Genomic DNA, 21886 nt, shown 5'->3' on the forward strand with positions numbered 1-21886 from the left:
GGATGGCTGGGGTGTTAAGCATGTTCCAGTTTAGGTCGCCTAGCAGCACGAGCTCTGAAGATAGATGGGGGGCAATCAGTTCACATATGGTGTCCAGAGCACAGCTGGGGGCAGAGGGTGGTCTATAGCAGGCGGCAACGGTGAGAGACTTGTTTTTAGAGAGGTGGATTTTTAAAAGTAGAAGTTCAAATTGTTTGGGTACAGACCTGGATAGTAGGACAGAACTCTGCAGGCTATCTTTGCAGTAGATTGCAACACCGCCCCCTTTGGCAGTTCTATCTTGTCTGAAAATGTTGTAGTTTGGAATTAAAATGTCTGAATTTTTGGTGGTCTTCCTAAGCCAGGATTCAGACACAGCTAGAACATCCGGGTTGGCAGAGTGTGCTAAAGCAGTGAATAAAACAAACTTAGGGAGGAGGCTTCTAATGTTAACATGCATGAAACCAAGGCTATTACGGTTACAGAAGTCGTCAAAAGAGAGCGCCTGGGGAATAGGAGTGGAGCTAGGCACTGCAGGGCCTGGATTCACCTCTACATCGCCAGAAGAACAGAGTAGGAGTAGAATAAGGGTGCGGCTAAAAGCAATAAGAATTGGTCGTTTAGAACGTCTGGAACAGAAAGTAAAAGGAGGTTTCTGTGGGCGATAAAATAGCATCATGGTATAATGTACAGACAAAGGTAAGGTAGGATGTGAATGCAGTGGAGGTAAACCTAGGTATTGAGTGATGAAGAGAGAGATATTGTCTCTAGAAACATCATTGAAACCAGGAGATGTCATTGCATGTGTGGGTGGTGGAACTAATAGGTTGGATAAGGTATAATGAGCAGGACTAGAGGCTCTACAGTGAAATAAGCCAATAAACACTAACCAGAACAGCAATGGACAAGGCATATTGACATTAAGGAGAGGCATGCTTAGTCGAGTGATCAAAAGGGTCCAGTGAGTGGAGAGGTTGGTTGGGGGTCCCGGCGATTTAGACAGCTAAATCGGTAGCAAACTAGCATAGGAGCAAGCTAGCATAGGATGGAGGTCTGTTGTTAGCCAACTCTTGCGTTCCGTCAGTAGATTAGTGGGTTTCCGTGTGGTAGAGGGGATTAATCGAAATCACACAACAACAACAAAAATAAAAACAATAGATATAGTTATAGAGGCCCAAGAAGAAAAATGAATAAATTAAAATAAAATAAAAATGGTCAGATTGTCTATTCAGATAGCAGCCGATAAGATAGCCAACGGCTAGCAGGCCGCAGATCGGCGCCCAGGCAACGTCGCGCCGGAGGAGCCAGCCGGACAACTCCCTCGGGTAGACAACGTCGGCAGTCCAGCTGTGAAGGCCCGGTGGGGCTCCGCGTAGGCAGCAAAACGGGTCCGGAGAGGTGACTGCAGCCCAGGAGTGATTGATGGAACTCTTCAGCTGGCTAGCTCCGGAACAATTGATGTTAGCTCCGGAATCGACGAAAGCCGATAGTCACACGGATAGCAGCTAGCTAGCTGTGAGATCCAGGTATGGATGTCCAGAGCCAGCGGCCGAAATCCAGGGACACGGAGAGAAAAATTGGTCCGGTATGTTCCGTTCCGAGCCGCGCTGCGCTGCACCGCACCGTACAAAACTGGCGATAGATTCTCGAGCCAAAGGACAGCCGATGACCACAAACCGTGGTTAGCTGAGTACTAACGATTAGCCAGTAAAGAAGCTAACTAGCTTCTGAACTAGCTTCTGAACCAGCTTCTGAGTAGCTTCTGGACCAGCTTCTGGCTAGCTCCCGGCTAGCTTCTGGCTAATTTCTGGCTAGCCTCTTGGAGGATTACAGATCTGAGGTAAAGAATACTTTTTTATATAAATATAAATTGGTGAAGCGGATTGCAGGAGAGTGTTCTGAAGATGAGTTTTTGGAAAATTAAAAATGTATGTGAAAAAAAAGTTGTAAATATATATATATATATATATATGGGACACGACAGGACGAGGACAAAAATACGTCTGAACTGCTATGCCATCTTGGGACGAGAGTGTAGTAGATGAGGGGGAGTAGAGGTACGTAGGAGACTAAAACACACTACCTTAGCCTTCTGTTGACAAGTGAATTGCCTGGTGAGAGTGTTAACTCACCCATGTCACGTTCCTCACTAGATGAGGAACCCAAAAGTGTCCCAGCTTCCCTAAAGGCATTTAACTATCTGGTAGCTCACTGCCTCTGTGACCAATTGGCGTTTGGGGGATTTGTCTGATGAGAAATGGGGGAAGCGGGAAATATGGGAATGGAGGGGTGTGAGGGGAAGATAGGGATAGGGCCCCCGCTGCCCCTCTCTTTGGGGAGATCCCTGATGGTGGTGTCCCCTCTGTAGCGAGGAGAGTGTCTCAGTAAGGGGTCTTTGAAGTAGTGCTCTTTCATTACCAGGACGTAATCCTTTGTGCTGCTATTATATATTTATATATCTGTACACCGCTCCTCTCCCATCCTTTTTCAATAAAGTATGTTAAAAGGATCAAATTTAGGCCGTGCAGCTTACAGCGGACATGTGGCGGCCTACATGTGCTGTAGGTGGTTGTAATGCTGTAAGTGTTAGCTTGATACTCATCTAAAAATGTTACACTACCAGCTGTTCGAATCAGAAAACTTGTCAGAGGAATAACATGTTTGTGTTAACCCTGTCTCAACCCTGTTAGTGCAGCTGTCCATATGTGCATGGGGTGAATTCAGCAGTGGTAAATCTCAGATTACAGTGGGGCAAAAAAAGTATTTAGTCAGCCACCAATTGTGCAAGTTCTACCACTTAAAAATATGAGAGAGGCCTGTAATCTTCATCATAGGTACACTTCAACTATGACAGACAAAATGAGAAACAAAAAAAAAATCCAGAAAATCACATTGTAGGATTTATTATGAATTTATTTGCAAATTATGGTGGAAAATAAGTATTTGGTCACCTACAAACAAGCAAGATTTCTGGCTCTCACAGACCTGTAACTTCTTCTTTAAGAGGCTCCTCTGTCCTCCATTCGTTACCTGTATTAATGGCACCTGTTTGAACTTGTTATCAGTATAAAAGACACCTGTCCACAACCTAAAACAGTCACACTCCAAACTCCACTATGGCCAAGACCAAAGAGCTGTCAAAGGACACCAGAAACAAAATTGTAGACCTGCACCAGGCTGGGAAGACTGAATCTGCAATAGGTAAGCAGCTTGGTTTGAAGAAATCAACTGTGGGAGCAATTATTAGGAAATGGAAGACATACAAGACCACTGATAATCTCCCTCGATCTGGGGCTCCACGCAAGATCTCACCCCGTGGTTTCAAAATGATCACAAGAACAGTGAGCAAAAATCCCAGAACCACACGGGGGGACCTAGTGAAAGACCTGCAGAGAACTGGGACCAAAGTAACAAAGCCTACCATCAGTAACACACTACGCCGCCAGGGACTCAAGTCCTGCAGTGCCAGACGTGTCCCCCTGCTTAAGCCAGTACATGTCCAAGCCCGTCTGAAGTTTGCTAGAGAGCATTTGGATGATCCAGAAGAAGATTGGGAGAATGTCATATGGTCAGATGAAACCAAAATATAACTTTTTGGTAAAAACTCAACTCGTCGTGTTTGGAGGACAAAGAATGCTGAGTTGCATCCAAAGAACACCATACCTACTGTGAAGCATGGGGGTGGAAACATCATGCTTTGGGGCTGTTTTTCTGCAAAGGGACCAGGACGACTGATTCTTGTAAAGGAAAGAATGAATGGGGCCAGGTACCGTGAGATTTTGAGTGAAATCCTCCTTCCATCAGCAAGGGCATTGAAGATGAAACGTGGCTGGGTCTTTCAGCATGACAATGATCCCAAACACACCGCCCGGGCAACGAAGGAGTGGCTTTGAAGAAGCATTTCAAGGTCCTGGAGTGACCTAGCCAGTCTCCAGATCTCAACCCCATGGAAAATCTTTGGAGGGAGTTGAAAGTCCATGTTGCCCAGCAACAGCCCCAAAACATCACCACCATAATTTGCAAATTAATTCATTAAAAATCCTACAATGTGATTTTCTGGATTTTTTTTCTCATTTTGTCTGTCATAGTTGAAGTGTACCTATGATGAAAATTACAGGCCTCTCTCATCTTTTTAAGTGGGAGAACTTGCACAATTTGTGGCTGACTAAATACTTGTTTGCCCCACTGTACATTCTACCCACTAGGCACAGACGCCAGTAAAACTACTGAGTTGCCGGGCTTCCGGTTTAGCATGTGAATGGAGAAGTAGCTTGCAGATGAGCTCCTAAGCATTAGTTCATTTTGCCAAATGTTTACTTTGCATTTCACTTTCCTACATATCAGATTTGATTGATGAGTTCGCAAGTTACCTTTTTTGATTCAAATGTCACACGATCTGAGGAGCAGAAGACCTGTAACTAACATTTCAAACGTAATGGCAAATGTGAATGGTAATGGCGCCGACTCCAGTCCAACTGTTAGGGAGTTTCATGCGGTCACACTCCCCACAGATCTTCAGAAAGATCTTCAGAATCTCCTTTCGGTTCTGGTCTCAGAATTTACAGCTACCCTTGCCCCTCAGCTCAAAACGGCCATCGATGCTGCTCTGGCCCCCTTCTCAGCCTTCCTGGATGGTGTCTGAGCCGCTGCAGATGAACAAGGCCGCTGACTTGAAGGCTTTGAACATGACCTGTGTGACTACAGTAACCGCATAGTAGCCCTTGAGAAAAAGGTCGCCCGTCTGAGCTCTGAAATCCAGAAGCTGATTGACAAGACCGATGACCTGGAATCCCGGTCTCGCCGTTGCAATCTTTGGGTTGTTGGCATACCAGAGGATTTGAAGGAGGGGACTCAGTTAAGGTCATGTCAGACTTGTTCGCGGAGGTGCTGGGTCCGGCCATCGTTCCATCCCCCCCGAAGCTGGACAGAGCCCACTGCATTGGCCCCTCCCCAGCGGGCGGAGACGACAACTCCAAGCCTAGACTATTAATCGTCCTTTTTCACAACTACAGTGACAAGGAGCACATCCTCCAAAGGCAGGGCAGAGACCAGCTACACTTCTGAGGACGGAAGGTGTTAATCTTTCCTGACCTCAGCTCGAATGTTACCAAGAAAATAACTAAATTCCTTGATGTGAAACACAACTTTCATGAGAAGAAAGTGAAATTCTCACTCCGCTTCCCTGCTCGTCTTCACGTTGAACATGCTGGGGGAAGCTACAGTTTTACTCACACGAGGACGACCAGTGTTGTTCAGACAGTCACTTCTGAGCCATATCTTGGATCTAAGACCTACTCTTTTGCCAAGTAGCATGCATAGCCTAGCCTGCAATTACCTTTTTGGTCCTATTTTATATTTTATTTTATTGCATTTTTCACCCGTTTTCTCTTTTATCGTTGCAAATGCTTGGTCTGTTTTCACACCTTTTTCCTTTCAAAATGTTAGATGGTAAATAATGCTAATAATAGTAATATTGGAATAGGTAGGCCTAATCCTATGAAGTTTTTATCTTGGAATACTAAAACAATGAATAATCCTGTCAAGAGTTCTCGGGTCTTCTCCCATTTGAAAAAGCTAAAAGCAGATGTGTTATTTTTACCATTTACACATTAAAGATCACTCAAGGCTACAAAACTCCAGGTTCCGTCAGGTTTTCCATTCAGACTTTAACTCCAAAGCCATAGGTGTTGGAATTTTGGTTAGTAAAATAACACATTTCTCTACTACTAATGATATTTCAGACAGTAATGGGAGATATTTAATCATAACTGGCACCATTTGGCACACACCTGGTGTATTGGTCAATGTATATGCTCCCAATTTTGATGAATTTGCCAATGGGTTGCTGGGGAAAATTCCTTCTCTGAACACCCATCTTTTGATATTTGGCGGGGATCTGAATTGTGTTATTAGCCCGGCTTTAGACCGCTCCAACCCCAGAACTATGTCTCCTTCTGCTGTGTCAAAGTCCTTCTCACATGCTATGGTTCAGAATGAGTGTACAGATCACTGGAGATTTCAGAATCCCCGGGAAATAGAATATTCTTTCATTTCACATGTACACCATTCTTTATCTCGGATTGACTATTTCTTCATTGATCTAAAGTTACTTCCAAATGTCACCTCTTCTGAATATTCCCCCATTGTAATTTCTGACCATGGACCTTAAGCGCTCGACATAGTCCTATCAGGACAAACTTGAACTCCTCTCTGTTGGAGATTCAATTATCTTCTCCTGTCTGATGTCTGTAACGTTATCTCCACTTCTATTGATCATTTTCTTTTTCAAATCAGACAAGCTCAACCTCTCATTCTCTCTTATGGGAATCAAATAAGGCCTATCTTAGAGGAGAAATTATTTCTTATTCTTCTCATTTAAACAAAACTCAGTAAGCTGAACTAGAAGAACTCTCTAAAGCCATCCTTAACTTAGACCACCAATATGCCTTGACGCCATCTCCAGAGCTATATAAGCAACACTTGAATTTACAATCTGAACTCAATCTCTTGTCCACTATAGATGCAGCAAGGTTACTATTGCATTCATGTGGTAGCTACTATGAGCATGGTGACAGGACAAGTTGTCTGCTCGCACACCAATTAAAACGCAGTGCTTCTACCCGTCTGATTCCTCAAATTAAAGATTCCTTTCATAGCTTGATTTCTGACCCTACAGGGACCAACAACACCTTCAAATATTTCTATTCCTCCCCGTATACGTCTGCATTTCCATCAGATACTGCCATTATGACTAAATTTTTGGGTGAACTGGAGACTCCCACAGTTGAAACTGCAGATGAGCTTGATTCCCCTCTCAGCCTGGAAGAAGTTATTCAGTCTATCAAGTCAATGCAGAACAGCAAGGCTCCAGGGCCTGATGGGTTTCCAACTGAGTTATTTAAGAAATTCTATACCAAGTTAGCCCCTTTACTTTTATCAATGTATAATGAATCACTTGAACGTGGCTCGTTGTCACCTACCCTAACACAGACTTCAATAGCGCTTCTCCTTAAGAAGGGGAAGACCCCACTTCTTAATTTAGGCCCCTAAGTCTCCTTAATGTGGATGTAAATGTGATGCTGAAGGTGGTGGCGAGGCGTCTGGAAGTAGGCTTAACAGGACTCATATCACAGGAACAAACCTCATTTATACAGGACAGATATTAATTATTTTATATTCGGATGCTGTTCAACATGATTCATTCTAAACAATTCTCCAACTCTCCTGAGATGGTAATCTCCCTAGATGCAGAAAATGAATTCAACAGAATTGAATGGGAATATCTATTTGCCATTCTTAAAAAAATGGATTTGGGGCCAAACTTAGCTCATGGATCTGTCTCTTGTATACATTTCCCCTGGCAGGCCAGTATCTGTACCAATGTACCAATGTTCTGATTACTTTGCCCTGGAACTTGGGACACGCCAAGGCTGCCCATTGTCCCCTTTATTATTTGCTGTTGCCATTGAGCCCCTTTCCGTAGCTTTACGGGCATCCTGCAACCCGTTTACCTTCTATCCTTTCTATTCTGGAATACTTTGGCTCCTTTTCTGGTTACAAGCTGAATCTCCAGAAAAGTTACTGCTTCCCAATCAATCCAGCAGCGCTACAGCTCCAGCAGACAGACTTGGCTTTTCAGCTTAGTCGCTCTGGTTTCAAATACCTTGGAGTGAACTTACACTACCGTTCAAAAGTTTGGGGTCACTTAGAAATGTTTTAAATTTTTTATTTAACATTTATTTAACTAGGAATGTCCTTGTTTTTGAAAAAAAAGCACATTTTTTGTCCATCAAAATAACATCAAATTGGTCATAAATACAGTGTTGACATTGTTGTAAATGACTATTGTAGCTGGAAACGGCTGATTTTTTTATGGAATATCTACATAGGTGTACAGAGGCCCATTATAAGCAACCATCACTCCCGTGTTCCAATGGCACTTTGTGTTAGCTAATCCAAGTTTATAATTTTAAAAGGCTAATTGATCATTAGAAAACCCTTTTGCAATTATGTTAGCACAGCTGAAAACTGTTGTCCTGATTAAAGAAGCAATCAAACTGGCCTTCTTTAGACTAGTTGAGTATCTGGAGCATCAGCATTTGTGGGTTCGATTACAGGCTCAAAATGGCCAGAAACAAAGGACTTTCTTCTGAAACTCGTCAGTCTATTCTTGATCTGAGAAATGAAGGCTATTCCATGCGAGAAATTGCCAAGAAACTGAAAATTCTGGTACAACGCTGTGTACTACTCCCTTCACAGAACAGCGCAAACTGGCTCTAACCAGAATAGAAAGAGGAGTGGGCGGCCCCGGTTCACAACTGAGCAAGAGGACAAGTACATTAGATTGTCTAGTTTGAGAAACAAACACCTCACAAGTCCTCAACTGGTAGCTTCATTAAATAGTACCTGCAAAACACCCAGTCTCAACGCCAACATTGAAGAGGTGACTCCGGGATGCTGGCCTTCTAGGCAGAGTTCCTCTGTCCAGTGTCTGTGTTCTTTTGCCCATCTTTTTATTGGCCAATCTGAGATATGTCTTTATCTTTGCAACTCTGCCTAGAAGACCAGCATCCCTGAGTAGCCTCTTCACTGAAAATGAACAGTTTACCCAAATCATTTTATCCATTTCAATCTATTGCAAGTCAATCAATCAGGCTGTTACCACATTTATCTGGTCAGCAGATCTTTACTTCAGAGATGCAAGTTTAGTGGAGGGCTGGCACTAGCCAACTTTTTATACTATTATTGGGCAGCCAACTTTCAGAAATTGCCATTCTGGTTACATGTTCCAGATACCCCATGGTGCCACCTAGAGGCACATTATTCTATTTCTTCTTCTCTTCCTGCTTTGCTCTGCTCTTCTCTCCCAGCACCCCCTCTTGCTATACTCGCAATCCTGTAGTGCTTTCCACACTTAAGACTTGGTACCGGTTTCGAAATCATTTTAAATTCTCCTCTGCATCTACTATGGGTCCTATTGATAAGAATCACTTATTCCCCGCTTCCTTAATAGATCATTGTTGCTCTCAGTGGACAAGGAAATGTGTTAAGTCCTTCCAAGACTTATATGTAAATGAATTGTTCTCTAGATTTCCCAACCTGGCCTCTAACTAGTCTTTGCCTCCATCTCACTTTTTCCATTACCTTCAAATTAGGCATTGAGTCTCCTCCCAATTTTCTGGCTTACCTGCTCCACCCCCTTGCCAACCCTGGGATGGCATGTTGAATCTACTACCTCGACAGAAAGCAGTCATTTCTCAGATCTATCTGTGTATTGTGTCATTGGACAAACACTCCACCAACAAAACTAAATCTGCTTGGGAACGGGAAATGGGTGTTGAATTTATGAAGGAGTGGTGGGATGAGGTGATTGATAGAGTACGCTTAACTACATCTTGTGCTCGTCTTGGTCTCATGCACTTTAAGGTTTTACATAGAGTGTATTTTTCCAAATCCAGATTGTCTGAAATAAATCCAAATATAAATGTTAAGTGTGATCGATGTCATGTCTCACCCTGTGACCTTAGTCACATGTTCATGCAATGCTCTGAACTACAAAATTACTGGGATTCTATTTTAAAATGTTTATCTGAGGTGCTTGAAATGAACCTGCAGCCATGTCCCTTGATAGCTATTTTGGGTATTCCAGAAGACTTGTTCTCCTTGGACCCCAAATATTCCGATATTGTTGCCTTTACATCCTTATTAGCTTGACGTGGAATTCTTCTCCCGTGGAAGTCTGCTCCGCCCCCCTCTACTTCTCAATGGCTCAACGATGTAATGTTCTTCCTAAAGCTTGAGAAAACGAAGTATTCTCTTAGCGGTTCCCAATGACACATTTGTTAGAAGATGGCAACCATTTATATCATACTTTAATGGCTTCCAAAGGCTCCCCTCTGATGAGATGCTTTAAGGTATCCCAGTAGGTATTACCAGTAGTCATTACAAAATAGGTACAGTCATCAATATAATGCTATCCAGTCCAAGCAGCTTTGTCTAAGGTTTACTGATCATTTATCTACATATTTATTTCAGATTTTGTTGCGCCACTTTTTCTATCTAGAATCTGTATTGAATTGTTTGTATGTGAGACAATTGTTCTTGTTTTCCTGTGTTCTTGTTTGTTTGTTTATTTGTTGTGATATCTCTGTAGAATGTTGTTTTCTATGACCGAACTGGGGGAGGGTGTGGGGTGGGTTGGGTATATGGGGTGATTGGGGTGGGTGGTTGGGAGGGGTTGGGAGGGAGGGAATCGAGTTGGGGGAACTGAGGTAGGGCGAAGAGGTAGGGAAGAGACTGGAGGGGTTGGGGGGTAGATATGTGGTGTGGAGGGAGGGAGGGAGGGAGGGAGGGAGGGAGGGAGGGAGGGAGGGAGGGAGGGAGGGAGGGAGGGAGGGAGGGAGGGAGGGAGGGAGGGAGGGAGGGATATGGTAAAATCTTTGTATTTACATTGATGTACATTTGGTCAAACTTGAATAAAGATATATGTTTAAAAAGTATACTGAGTTGTCAACTAAAGTGAACTCAACGTGAACTCAACAAAACATTTCACAATGTCATTAGATCTAGGTTAAATGTCATTAGATCTAGGTTAAATGTCATTAGATCTAGGTTAAATGTCATTAGATCTAGGTTAAACGTTCGGTGAAAAAAAGACGAAATACCCTTACGTTGAGAACTTTTTGCAAATCCAATTAGTTTTCCACGTTGATTCAACATCATCACGTAGATTTGGGGGGTTGAAATTACTTGGATTATTTTTTGATTCAACCAGTTTTTGTCCAGTGGGTATTCTGCACTATTTTTGGATAGTAGTGCACTATATGAAGAATAGGCCTTGGCCAAAAGTGAGATGGAGAATGAGATGTCAGAGGTCTCTAGCCAAGAGTAGTGCACTATATGGAATAAGGTGTGATTTGAGACACAGCCAGTGAATTCTGTGGACAGTGCTGCCCAGTGCCACCCTACTGCATGGCAGTCTGGCAAAATACTGAGATTAGCCAGAGCTTGGTAACAAAACAGACCACAACCATCTGGGCCAAAACACGCTCTGCCCAGAAGACTTGATTTATATTTTTGATCATCAACATAGCACTAACAAGTCTTCAATCACTTGTGAAAAGTAAAGTGATCTCAACTACAAAGGATATGACAGCAGATTCGTTGAGATGTCCAAGGGTGCTTATAGCTTATGCAGTCACAGTATGACAGAAACGGTTCAAAACCTACTCAGAACACCAGAGCATATTGAATTATTCAACTAGATAGTGTTGGGCTCTTTTTTTTATCTCTCTCACTTTCTCTCTCTCTCTTTCTCTCTCACTCTGTCTATCATTTTACCTCAATGTACAATTCGCAAGGTCAGTGAGTGCAGAAGGCAGGGCTGTTGTTCTGTCATCAGTTTGTTCTCAGAGCAGCTTGCTGCGATAGAGCGCTGGGAAGTTGAGACGTCGCTGTGGCAGAGAGCTTCTTTGCATGTGTGTGAGCGTTTAGTCGAGTACACTGGAAAGCAGAGATACAGTATGTGTGAGGCTGACTTGTGCGGACGATAAAAACGCGCAGAGGGAGATACACATTCACATTCTCTCGCCAATCATTGTGTGAGCCTGTGTGTGCATGCACTGAACGGTAGAAGCGACGTTTGACATCTGTACCGGGCGAGGCGAGAAGAGAAGAGCGGCGACCAGGGCGCTCGCAAAATCGGGGATTTTTTTTAACGCATCTATTTTAGATTTTTTTAACGCGTGTTTTTTTTTTTACCCTGCCTCGGGAGTGCTCGAGTTCCGCGGCGGATACACACAGAGCAATGACTGGACTGGCATACGTTCTCAACAATCTACCGGCTTTCTGTAATATCTCCGGGTAGCGGATAATATCCTCACCAACTACCGAGTTATACTGACAAATAAAGATCCAATTGTTGTCTGCTATTGACTTTAAGATGTCTTGAGACAAGACATTTTACAGAGAAAATGACAGTAAGTATTGGTGATGCGTTTGTTGTTATGACTAAGCAACCCATAGGCTGGGCTATTTGCATTACCTTCTTTCATGTCTTCTATAGGTCATCGGTCAAAATAGATGTATTTAGAATAGGCTGTTTTCTGTCATTCAGACACGTTACTATAGGGCGTTTGCAGGTTAGTAGGCTATCATTAGTACAGTGTGTGCCTGGGCTGGTTTATTTTCGGATATAGGCTGTCTTATTCAGCAGCCTTACCATGGAGGGATAAACCTTTGTTATTGATATGTAGTGCGGTGTGGTCTATTGATAGGAACCCTGTCGTCAGTGTGCTCTCGTTATGTTCGTTGTCATCTGCGTTGTGAAATTGGGCGGTTCTGTCACCGCTGTTGCCGGGGGAAGTGAGGTTTCTCCCGTGACTTTTTTTTAGGAACATTACATCATTTGTGGATGAATGACTCAGCATACGGCTAAGTGCGCTCTACCTGTTTATGAAGTTGATATTTACCTGCATTAAAGGTTTGTATTAATTGGCATTAGCTGAACACAGGCTATTGCACAGAGCAGTGTTTTGGGTAGCCTAAATGACACTCTGATTTTGGGAGAAGAGGCATGGGTGTTAAATGTAATGCCCATTTAGCCTACTAAGCAAGTGCAAAATTGTTGTTGTAGATTATTCACAATTACATAAAAATGACAGGGGTTTATTATTGTGGCCAGTGTCCTCTCCAATACAATAATTAAACCCAAAACGCTCGCATCGCTGGCGGGGTGGGGTTCCGCGCAGCTGTCAATTTGCATGTTTTGTGTGGCCAAATCCACCCAGTGTGTCGGCTGCGAAGTTAATCGCAGAGAGGATCAACCAAAGCGGGCCCCACCGCTCCCCCGCCCAGCTGTCTGACGGGATTTCTCGCCTTCTTAAAATAATAAGGCTACACATTTTACACGGACTCAAATGAACCGAAGCCCAAAATTGTTTTAATATGATAATACAGGAACTGGAAGCGTCACTTTAATTCCGACGTGTTTGATAGGGCTAGAGACGTTTCATTTTCTTTTAGAATAGTTATAGAGGCTACGCTACGCTCTTTTCCACCAATGGAGCCGTTGCCCTTTTAAGGACTCGCAGGTTGAGATTTAAAACGGATTCCCACCGTTTCCCCACTATAGGCTACGGTGGTAGCCTACTTCAATGGCTGGAGATTAAAGTAAGGACGCCATGATCCCTTATCCATCTTCTTATTTATAATGTGCAGAGTAAGCTAATATAAAATCGTCCTTGAATAGTCGTGGAATGGCAGGAGGAATTTCGAATAACATCGGCCGGATGGATCACTGATAGAGCCGGTGTTTTTGATGAGCATTTTGGTAAGGTTTGCTACATTGTAGCAAATTGTAACGAACGCTCCACTCTTTGAAAGTCTGCGCAAGGATTCGTGACTTCATGTAGGCGATATGTCACATGTAGGCTACACAACATTTTGATCTCGAATCTTAATCATAAACGTGACTGGACTCTGACATATGAGGGGAGGTGCAGGACGCACGCGCGTTTATACCCCCCGCCTAGACGTCAACTAGCCTACTACGACATTGACACTACGTGCAAGCTATGAATCGGTGTGTCAACAACCCCCTTTTCAGATGTTGTCCTTATCAAAATAATCCACATGTATAATATAACATCAATGTAACATTGCCATCTTGCGAGAGTGCGAGTTACAGTGAACCACTGTTGCCAACATCTCGACTGTTGCCAGCCTGACCCCCTCCAGATTATACTGGTTTGTCTGGGCCTGGGAGAAGAAATGAAATTATTACTTTACGTTACTTTTAAATTACTTTCCCCTTAAGAGACATTAGAAGAAGACAAGCATGTATGTTACCAATTGAACAACATATTGCAGGATAAATCAATGTTAAAGTTTACATAGCTGGACATATATAGATGTTACATTTTATTTTATGAGTTGGTTATGTAGGCTTCTTCTAACCCATCGCTTTCTACTACATATAATAATACGATTCAATTGTATCTTTACATTAAAGGCCAAAGTCTATCACGATTCCAGTCATTCCAATAAATGTTATACCCCTTGATCTTCAAGAATAGGACCTGGAAATATGCAAGTATAGATTAGCCAAATTGTTTTACCTGAGCATGAGCCCAAGTCTAAGGACTAGCCAGCCCTACTCTGTGGTTTATGATTTTGTTGTCATGGAGGACTGATTGGGCTCATTGATTCAAGTTGAAAAATAAATACTGCGCTCATGGAATGGCATGCTTTGAACACTACTGAAAAGTGCTATTTACATGTGAGAAAGTAATGCCATATGCTGCATTTGCTATAGGTCTCATTGTTTACCTTTTTGTTGGTGACACTTTGATATCTTGATAATATGCAGCTGTTTAAGGGGCAAATGAACAAATATGTTGGTAAAAAGCTGAGGGATGGGCCTGGATAAATGTAACCCTTCTCAGATGAATAGACAAAGCTATGGATGCAAGGACGGATCATCCATGATATTAAAATGATTGTTTTAACCATGTTATGAGGCTATACAGTGTTTGTTTACATTTACAATGTTTACAAACATTGGAGAAAAACAAGCTTATATTTTGGGTTCTAATGGAGTGTGACAGTTGAACTAAGCTCATGAGGCATGTTTAAATTATATTCTTCAAGAGTCAATGTATATATACACTACGGTTCAAAAGTTTGGGGTCACTTAGAAATGTACTTGTTTTTGAAAGAAAAGCAATTTTTTTGTCCATTAAAATAACATCAAATTGATCAGAAATCCAGTGTAGACATTGTTAATGTTGTAAATGACTATTGTAAGTGGAAACGGCAGATTTTTTTATGGAATATCTACATAGGCGTACAGAGGCCCATTATCAGCAACCATCTCTCCTGTGTTCCAATGGCATGTTGTGTTAGCTAATCCAAGTTTATAATTTTAAAAGGCTAATTGTTCATTAGAAAACCCTTTTGCAATTATGTTAGCACAGCTGAAAACTGTTGTCCTGATTAAAGAAGCAATAAAACTGGCCTTCTTTAGACTAGTTGAGTATCTGCAGCATCATCATTTGTGGGTTCGATTACAGGCTCAAAATGGCCAGAAACAAAGGACTTTCTTCTGAAACTCGTCAGTCTATTCTTGTTCTGGGAAATGAAGGCTATTTCATGCGAGAAATTGCCAAGACACTGAAGATCTGGTACAACGCTGTCTACTACTCCCTTCACAGAACAGCGCAAGCTGGCTCTAACCAGAATAGGAAGAGGAGTGGGAGGCCCCGGTGCACAACTGAGCAAGAGGACAAGTACATTAGATTGTCTAGTTTGAGAAACAGACACCAAGTCCTCAACTGGCAGCTTCATTAAATGATGGTGATGGTCTGGGGGTGCTTTGGTGGTGGTAAAGTGGGAGATTTGTACAGGGTAAAGGGGATTTTGAAGAAGGAAGGCTATCACTCCATTTTGCGACACCTTGCCATACCCTGTGGACGGCGTTTAATTGGAGCCAATTTCCTCCAACAACAAGACAATGACCCAAAGCACAGCTCCAAACTATACAATAACTATTTAGGGAAGAAGCAGTCAGCTGATATTCTGTCTATAATGGAGTGGCCAGCACAGTCACCGGATCTCGACCCTATTGAGCTGTTGTGGGAGCAGCTTGACCATATGCTACATAAGAAGTGCCCATCAAGCCAATCCAATTGGAAGCATAGGGTGAAATCTCTTCAGATTACCTCAACAAATTAACAACTAGAATGTCAAATGTCTGCAAGGCTGTAATTGCGGCAAATTGAGGATTCTTTGACAAAAGAAAAGTTTGAAGGACACAATTATTATTTAAATTGAAAATCATTATTTATAACCTTGTCAACGTCTTGACTATATTTCCTATTCATTTTGCAACTCATTTCATGTATGTTTTCATGGAAAACAAGGAAATGTCTAAGTGACACCAAACATTTGAACGGTAGTGTATATATATATATATATGTGTATATGTGTATATGTGTGTATGTATGTATATATATAAATCCAAAAATGGATGTAACAACTACAGATTCCACCTTTTTTTTAAAGCCTAATTTGTATTCCATAGGCTGGGATCCGCACTATGTAGCTGTTGCAAGAGCGCATTTTTCAGTGGTTGTCCACTGGTTTCGAAAAGAATGATTGATAGGCAGTTTAAACTTCTTTAATTCAACCATTATTGGGTTCAAATACACATTTACATTTGTGAACAGCCATCCACAACAACCACAATCCGTAAGGCGCAAATAGCTAAATGAGAGAGCAGCAGTGTGAATCACATCAATGAGCTTTGTAAATATCAATAATAAGTGATATCCGTATCGCCATAGACTACACCACTCCTGTCATCTTTACCTCCAAGCGTTTATTCAAGTTGGATAATCTTTGGATGCCGACAGCAGTCGCACCATTGGAAGACATTGCTTGGACTGTAGCCTACAAAATACTATTTCAGCTCTTTTCCCACGATCCATCAAACACATTTGGTGTGTCATCATATTTGTCTCTGATTTATGGTCAGACTCGCTCACATTGAACAAATATACATTTGCTCCTTTTTTCAAAGCTGATTTGAATGTCATTGAGAAAACAGAGAAGATTCCCCAACATTTTTTTTTGCAAACATCCTTTCTGAATTTAAAGTAATCCTCGAAGTAATCATCTAGTTTTTCAAAAGTATCTGTAATCTGATTACAATATTTTTTTTGCTGTTAATGTAACGGATTACATTTATCGTTGTTTTTTTGTGTGTAATCCCTTATGTGTAACGGATTACATGTATCATTTCATATGCAGGTCCGCATTTAAACTGCATATTAACTGTTATTATATATTTATAAACAGATATTTAAGATTAACTTGTGGATACCATTTGTATTTCCTTGTGTCCAGTATGAAGGAAGTTAGCGGTAGTTTCGCGAGTCAATGCTAGCTAGCGTTAGCGCAATGATTGGAAATGTATGGGTGTCTGCTAGGCATGCTACGTGCCCCTTTAAGATACGTCTTTCCCGAATGTGGTTGGGGAAAAAAGTGTTACTGGTGTTTGTCTATGTTGGTGGTTGCATTGATTGTTTTTAAATGTCAGGGTTTGCAAATTCTATTCAGATGTATGACACTCATTTAATCAACACCTTATGAATCCCATTCTTTGGTGTATTTCAAAACTGACTGGCCACAAGAAAACAAAATCCTCTCGATGGACAATAATCATCATCAATCAATAACTCTTAGTGTGTTGGATGTGCAACAATGTGTTTTTCTGGTTTTGACTCTGAATAAGTTCCTGTTGCTTGTTTTTCATTAACTTTTTAATGTGATGCCAGGCACTATGTTAATGCACCCCATGAAATAAGAGGTGAAAACACTCAAAGAGGTTCAGGTCACGCTGAGATTTGTGGAGGCCCATAAACAAGGCGGGCATTTTCATTAAGTTGGTAATCAATCAGACAGTGATTGCTCTGGCACTGGACAACAACAGCAACACACACTGGGGCCTCACACTGCAGACAGTCAAGGTCAGACAGCCACCCTGGACTCATCTGTTTAAGTCACTCACAGCCACTGCAATGTATACTATATATAGAGCCATGGCACAATGTCAGCCAGTGTCATTCACCTTTGGACTATTGGAGAAAGAGATTGGTAATACTCACACTGACCAATAATGTTGGGATGACTTTGCCAAAGACACAGATAGGAAATACATTGTGGCAGCATCTTTGAGAAGATGTGTGTAATGTGTGATGATAGGATAAATCACTGCTCTCTCTCTCTCTCTGGTTCAAGTCCCTCTAACAGCAGGTCTCTCTCTCTCTCTCTGGTTCAAGTCCCTCTAACAGCAGGTCTCTCTCTCTCTCTGGTTCAAGTCCCTCTAACAGCAGGTCTCTCTCTCTCTCTCTGGTTCAAGTCCCTCTAACAGCAGGTCTCTCTCTCTCTCTCTCTGGTTCAAGTCCCTCTAACAGCAGGTCTCTCTCTCTCTCTCGCTCTCTCTCTGGTTCAAGTCCCTCTAACAGCAGGTCTCTCTCTCTCTCTCTGGTTCAAGTCCCTCTAACAGCAGGTCTCTCTCTCTCTCTGGTTCAAGTCCCTCTAACAGCAGGTCTCTCTCTCTCTCTCTGGTTCAAGTCCCTCTAACAGCAGGTCTCTCTCTCTCTCTCTCTGGTTCAAGTCCCTCTAACAGCAGGTCTCTCTCTCTCTCTCTCGCTCTCTCTCTGGTTCAAGTCCCTCTAACAGCAGGTCTCTCTCTCTCTCTCTAGTTCAAGTCCCTCTAACAGCAGGTCTCTCTCTCTCTCTCTGGTTCAAGTCCCTCTAACAGCAGGTCTCTCTCTCGCTCTCTCTCTCTCTCTCTCTCGCTCTCTCTCTCTCTCTCTCTCTCTGGTTCAAGTCCCTCTAACAGCAGGTCTCTCTCTCTCTCGCTCTCGCTCTCTCTCTCGCTCTCTCGCTCTCTCTCTCTCTCTCTCTCGCTCTCTCTCTCAGCTGTCACAATGCAGACCTCAGATATGAATAAACAGAAGAAGTAGCGAGTGAGTCTGGTAGGAGAGGTTGTCTCAGGGAGGAGAGGAGAGAGTGCGTCAGAGAGGGACTGAAACCGTGCCAAGGAAATGAATGTAGAGGAAGGAAATTCTACCAGGAAGTGTTTTGTGGTTGTTGGTCTCAAACCACAACAGTAATCTCTGTGTGCACACTTCCCTAAATTCTCTGTTTGTGTCTTTCTCTTCCTCTCCCCCCTCCCTTTCTCTCTTTCAACCTCTATCTTTCTCTCACTATTATAATTTATCTTTCCAACTCTCATTCTTTCTTACTTCTATTTTGATATACTTTTCTCCATTCCTTCTCTCTCCCGCCTTTCTCTCCATCCCTCTTTCTCCCTCTGTTGCAGGACTACCGGGAGGATGGTATGGACTTGGGGAGCGACGCCTCCAGTCGCTCCAGCTCCGAGTCCAACTCCAACAAGGTGACACCCTGTTCTCCCTCCTTAGACCTGGCATGCCTGGAGGACTACAAGTCCTCCCCATCCCTGGAACTGGCAACCCTAGATGACTACAAATCCTCCCCATCTTTGGAACTGGCAACCTTAGAAGAGGACTACAAATCCTCTCCCTCCCTGGATCTGGCAACCCTGGAGGATGAGGACTATGAGGAGGATGAGGACTACCAGGAGTATAAGAAAAAGGTGATTGAGGAGTGGAAGAGCGAGTACGGGGACGACTACAGCTCCCAGCATCCCCATGGCCAGGAGGAGGGTGGAGTTGTGGGGGGGATAGGGGCACCTGGCGGAGGCTACAGGAAGCCAGTGAACAGCCGCAGCCTGGCCGAGGAGTTCCAGGATGTGAAGCCTCCACCTCTTCCTGCTCACAGTGGACACACAGCCACCTTCGCTGCTGCCGTGCCTGAGGAACTGAAACAGAATGGCAACCTGATCCTGCCCCACTCCCCTACCAGGCCCCTACCCAGGGGCACGGGGGCCACCAAACCCAGCCACAGGCGCTCCAGCCGGGGAAGAGGTGGCATTGGAGGAGGGGGTGGTGGAGGAGGGGGAATAGGAGGACGGATGGGGGGATACAGAGAGGAGGAGATTGTGGAAGAAGAGTCCCTGCCCACCATGGACTGGGCAGCTCTGGAGAGACACCTGGCGGGGCTGCAGAGCAGAGAGCAGGAGAATCAGAACCTCAATCACAACCACAGCCTGGGAAAGACCGCCTACACCTCAGTGAGTAGAGGCTTTACGTGTGTGTGTGTGTGTGTGTGTGTGTGTGTGTGTGTGTGTGTGTGTGTGTGTGTGTGTGTGTGTGTGTGTGTGTGTGTGTGTGTGTGTGTGTGCAAGCGTGTGTGTGTGTCCGTGTGTGTGATTTCTGTGACTTGTTTAGTGTTGGATGGTGTAAGATGAAGCATGAAAGCATGTCAGTTGTGAGGATGTCAGTCATGGTGGGACAAATCAAGCCAGATATTGTATGAAGTGGTGCGTGAAAATCCCTCAGACATGGAAAGAGGTTGTGGGTCACTGGACCTGTGCTATTGTTGTTTTCACAGATAATAAAAGCTGGTATTTATACGAGCAATAATTGCAACAGCACAATATATCTCCAGACTCCAGGTTCTAAAGGACTCCAACCCTGCTGTGTGTGGGGGGGTTGTTGAACATGTTCACTGTCATGTTTTCCTGCTTTCTCTGTGATCCCTGAGGATTTTGTCATGTGGTAATCCAACAGTTATCTGTGTCAGGTGAACTTGGGGAATGTTATGTGCGTGCGGGAATGCTGGGATAAGGAGAGATTAGTGGGGTAATGCGGCACTAAGCTATGTGCTGCAGACTGGAGTCCTGACTCCTGACTCCTTCTCAGCTTCCAGTCTGCTGCTGGAGGAGCATGGAGAAACACTGCCGGGCTGGGCAACTCCAGTCTGAGAGGGACCAGCACTAACACAGCTAAATTGAAGACCCTGATTAGTTGATACGCTTAATCAGGTGTGTTAGATCTGGGCTGGAGCAAAATAAAACCCTGAAGCCCCTGTTGTCCTTCCCTGGTCTACGGCCTGTGAGTATGAGGATGTGGCAGGAAACAAGACATGCCTATTTGGTGGATCATTTGTTTTGGTGATTTTGTGTTTCGCCCAGCAGAGGGTGCTGTTGCAGTGTCTTGTGGATCACCGCTGCAGGATTTCAGATCCACAGGCTCCATTCTGGTCTGGCACTGATGACAGGCTGCATATTGGAGTTATTTTTTACATGACGCCAACCAGGCATATAGAAGGTTCCTTCGGATGAATGTTTTATGGTTGATTGTCAGCTTGTGGGTAGGTGTGAAGAGGGCTGGAGCAATGTGGTTATATAGTATGCTGGAATTCATGTCAAATCTGACCCACACACTGTTTGTTGCCTATTGAGGTCAGCACTTTTGAGTTACTCTTGTTTAATTTGTGTGTGTTTGAGTTTGTCTATTTGTCTGTTGCGTGTGTGTGTGCGTGTGTGTGTGTGTGTGTGTGTGTGTGTGTGTGTGTGTGTGTGTGTGTGTGTGTGTGTGTGTGTGTGTGTGTGTGTGTGTGTGTGTGTGTGTGTGTGTGTGTGTGTGTGTGTGTGTGTGTGTGTGTGTGTGTGTGTGTGTGTGTGTGTGTGGTGTGTGTGTGGTCTGAGAGCCGGAGAGCACTGAGAGAGAGAGAGAAGAGAGCACTCTTCTTTGGCATCCTAACGCCCAGCCCTCTCCTCTCAGTCCTAACAGACAATAGCTGCTGTCTTTGTGTGACCGTCCTGGAGGCCTCTTTATCTCCCTAAGGCATGTCTGGAATGAGGGAGGGAGAGGGGGAGTACAGAGAGGAAGAAAGGGTAAGAGATGGTATCTCCAGTACCATGCTGTATCTACAGTATGGGTAATCCGCTTGCATCAATATTCATTACCTGGTCAGCTCATGGTATTGTCGAGGCCTTCTATGGGAGAAGTCGGCCTCCCTCCACCTAACTCTCTCTCTCTCTTTGGGATAAGAGTCCGGGCAGGGGTAAGAATGCCATAGTATTTTGAGGATTGTAGTGGATGTCAGTGGTGATTTTAGCATGTAAATCTTGGCGGGGCAAAGTCAACCAATTTGTTTAGATGCATGCCAGCAAAGCCACTACACATCCATCATTTATTAATTTATTAGACCTATGTGGTCTAAAAAGGATGGAAAATACAATCACGAGGATCCACTTTTATAGACAATATACTGCTCTAGAAAGAGACCAGAGTTCCTGACTTGGAGTTCAGAGTTGGATGACCGTTCAAAATGGACAGTATATACACACACACACACACACACACACACACACACACACACACACACACACACACACACACACACACACACACACACACACACACACACACACACACACACACACACTTGGTTTGCATAAGGTTTAGTAACA

At 43.5% G+C, this 21886-nt stretch overlaps 1 protein-coding gene across 4 annotated transcripts in view; it reads left to right on the forward strand.

Annotated features, from left to right (window-relative positions):
• The first annotated feature begins 11327 nt into the window (after positions 1-11327).
• The window catches only part of LOC110507626 (schwannomin-interacting protein 1), a 60203-nt gene continuing 49644 nt past the window's right edge, over positions 11328-21886 (forward strand). Inside the window, exons 1-2 of one of the 4 annotated variants that reach the window (XM_021587733.3) lie at positions 11328-11957; positions 18869-19699. In XM_021587733.3, the coding sequence (XP_021443408.1) occupies positions 11952-11957; positions 18869-19699 (837 nt within the window). In that variant the 5' untranslated portion in view covers positions 11328-11951. Of the gene's footprint in view, positions 11958-12763; positions 13310-18868; positions 19700-21886 lie in introns of those variants that run through there. The other 3 variants (XM_090224676.1, XM_021587732.3, XM_090224675.1) reach the window with 3 other exon arrangements.

The sequence above is a fragment of the Oncorhynchus mykiss genome, chromosome 27 (genome assembly GCF_057628025.1).
Source record: "Oncorhynchus mykiss isolate SJ-2025 chromosome 27, ASM5762802v1, whole genome shotgun sequence".
NCBI lineage: Eukaryota > Metazoa > Chordata > Actinopteri > Salmoniformes > Salmonidae > Oncorhynchus > Oncorhynchus mykiss.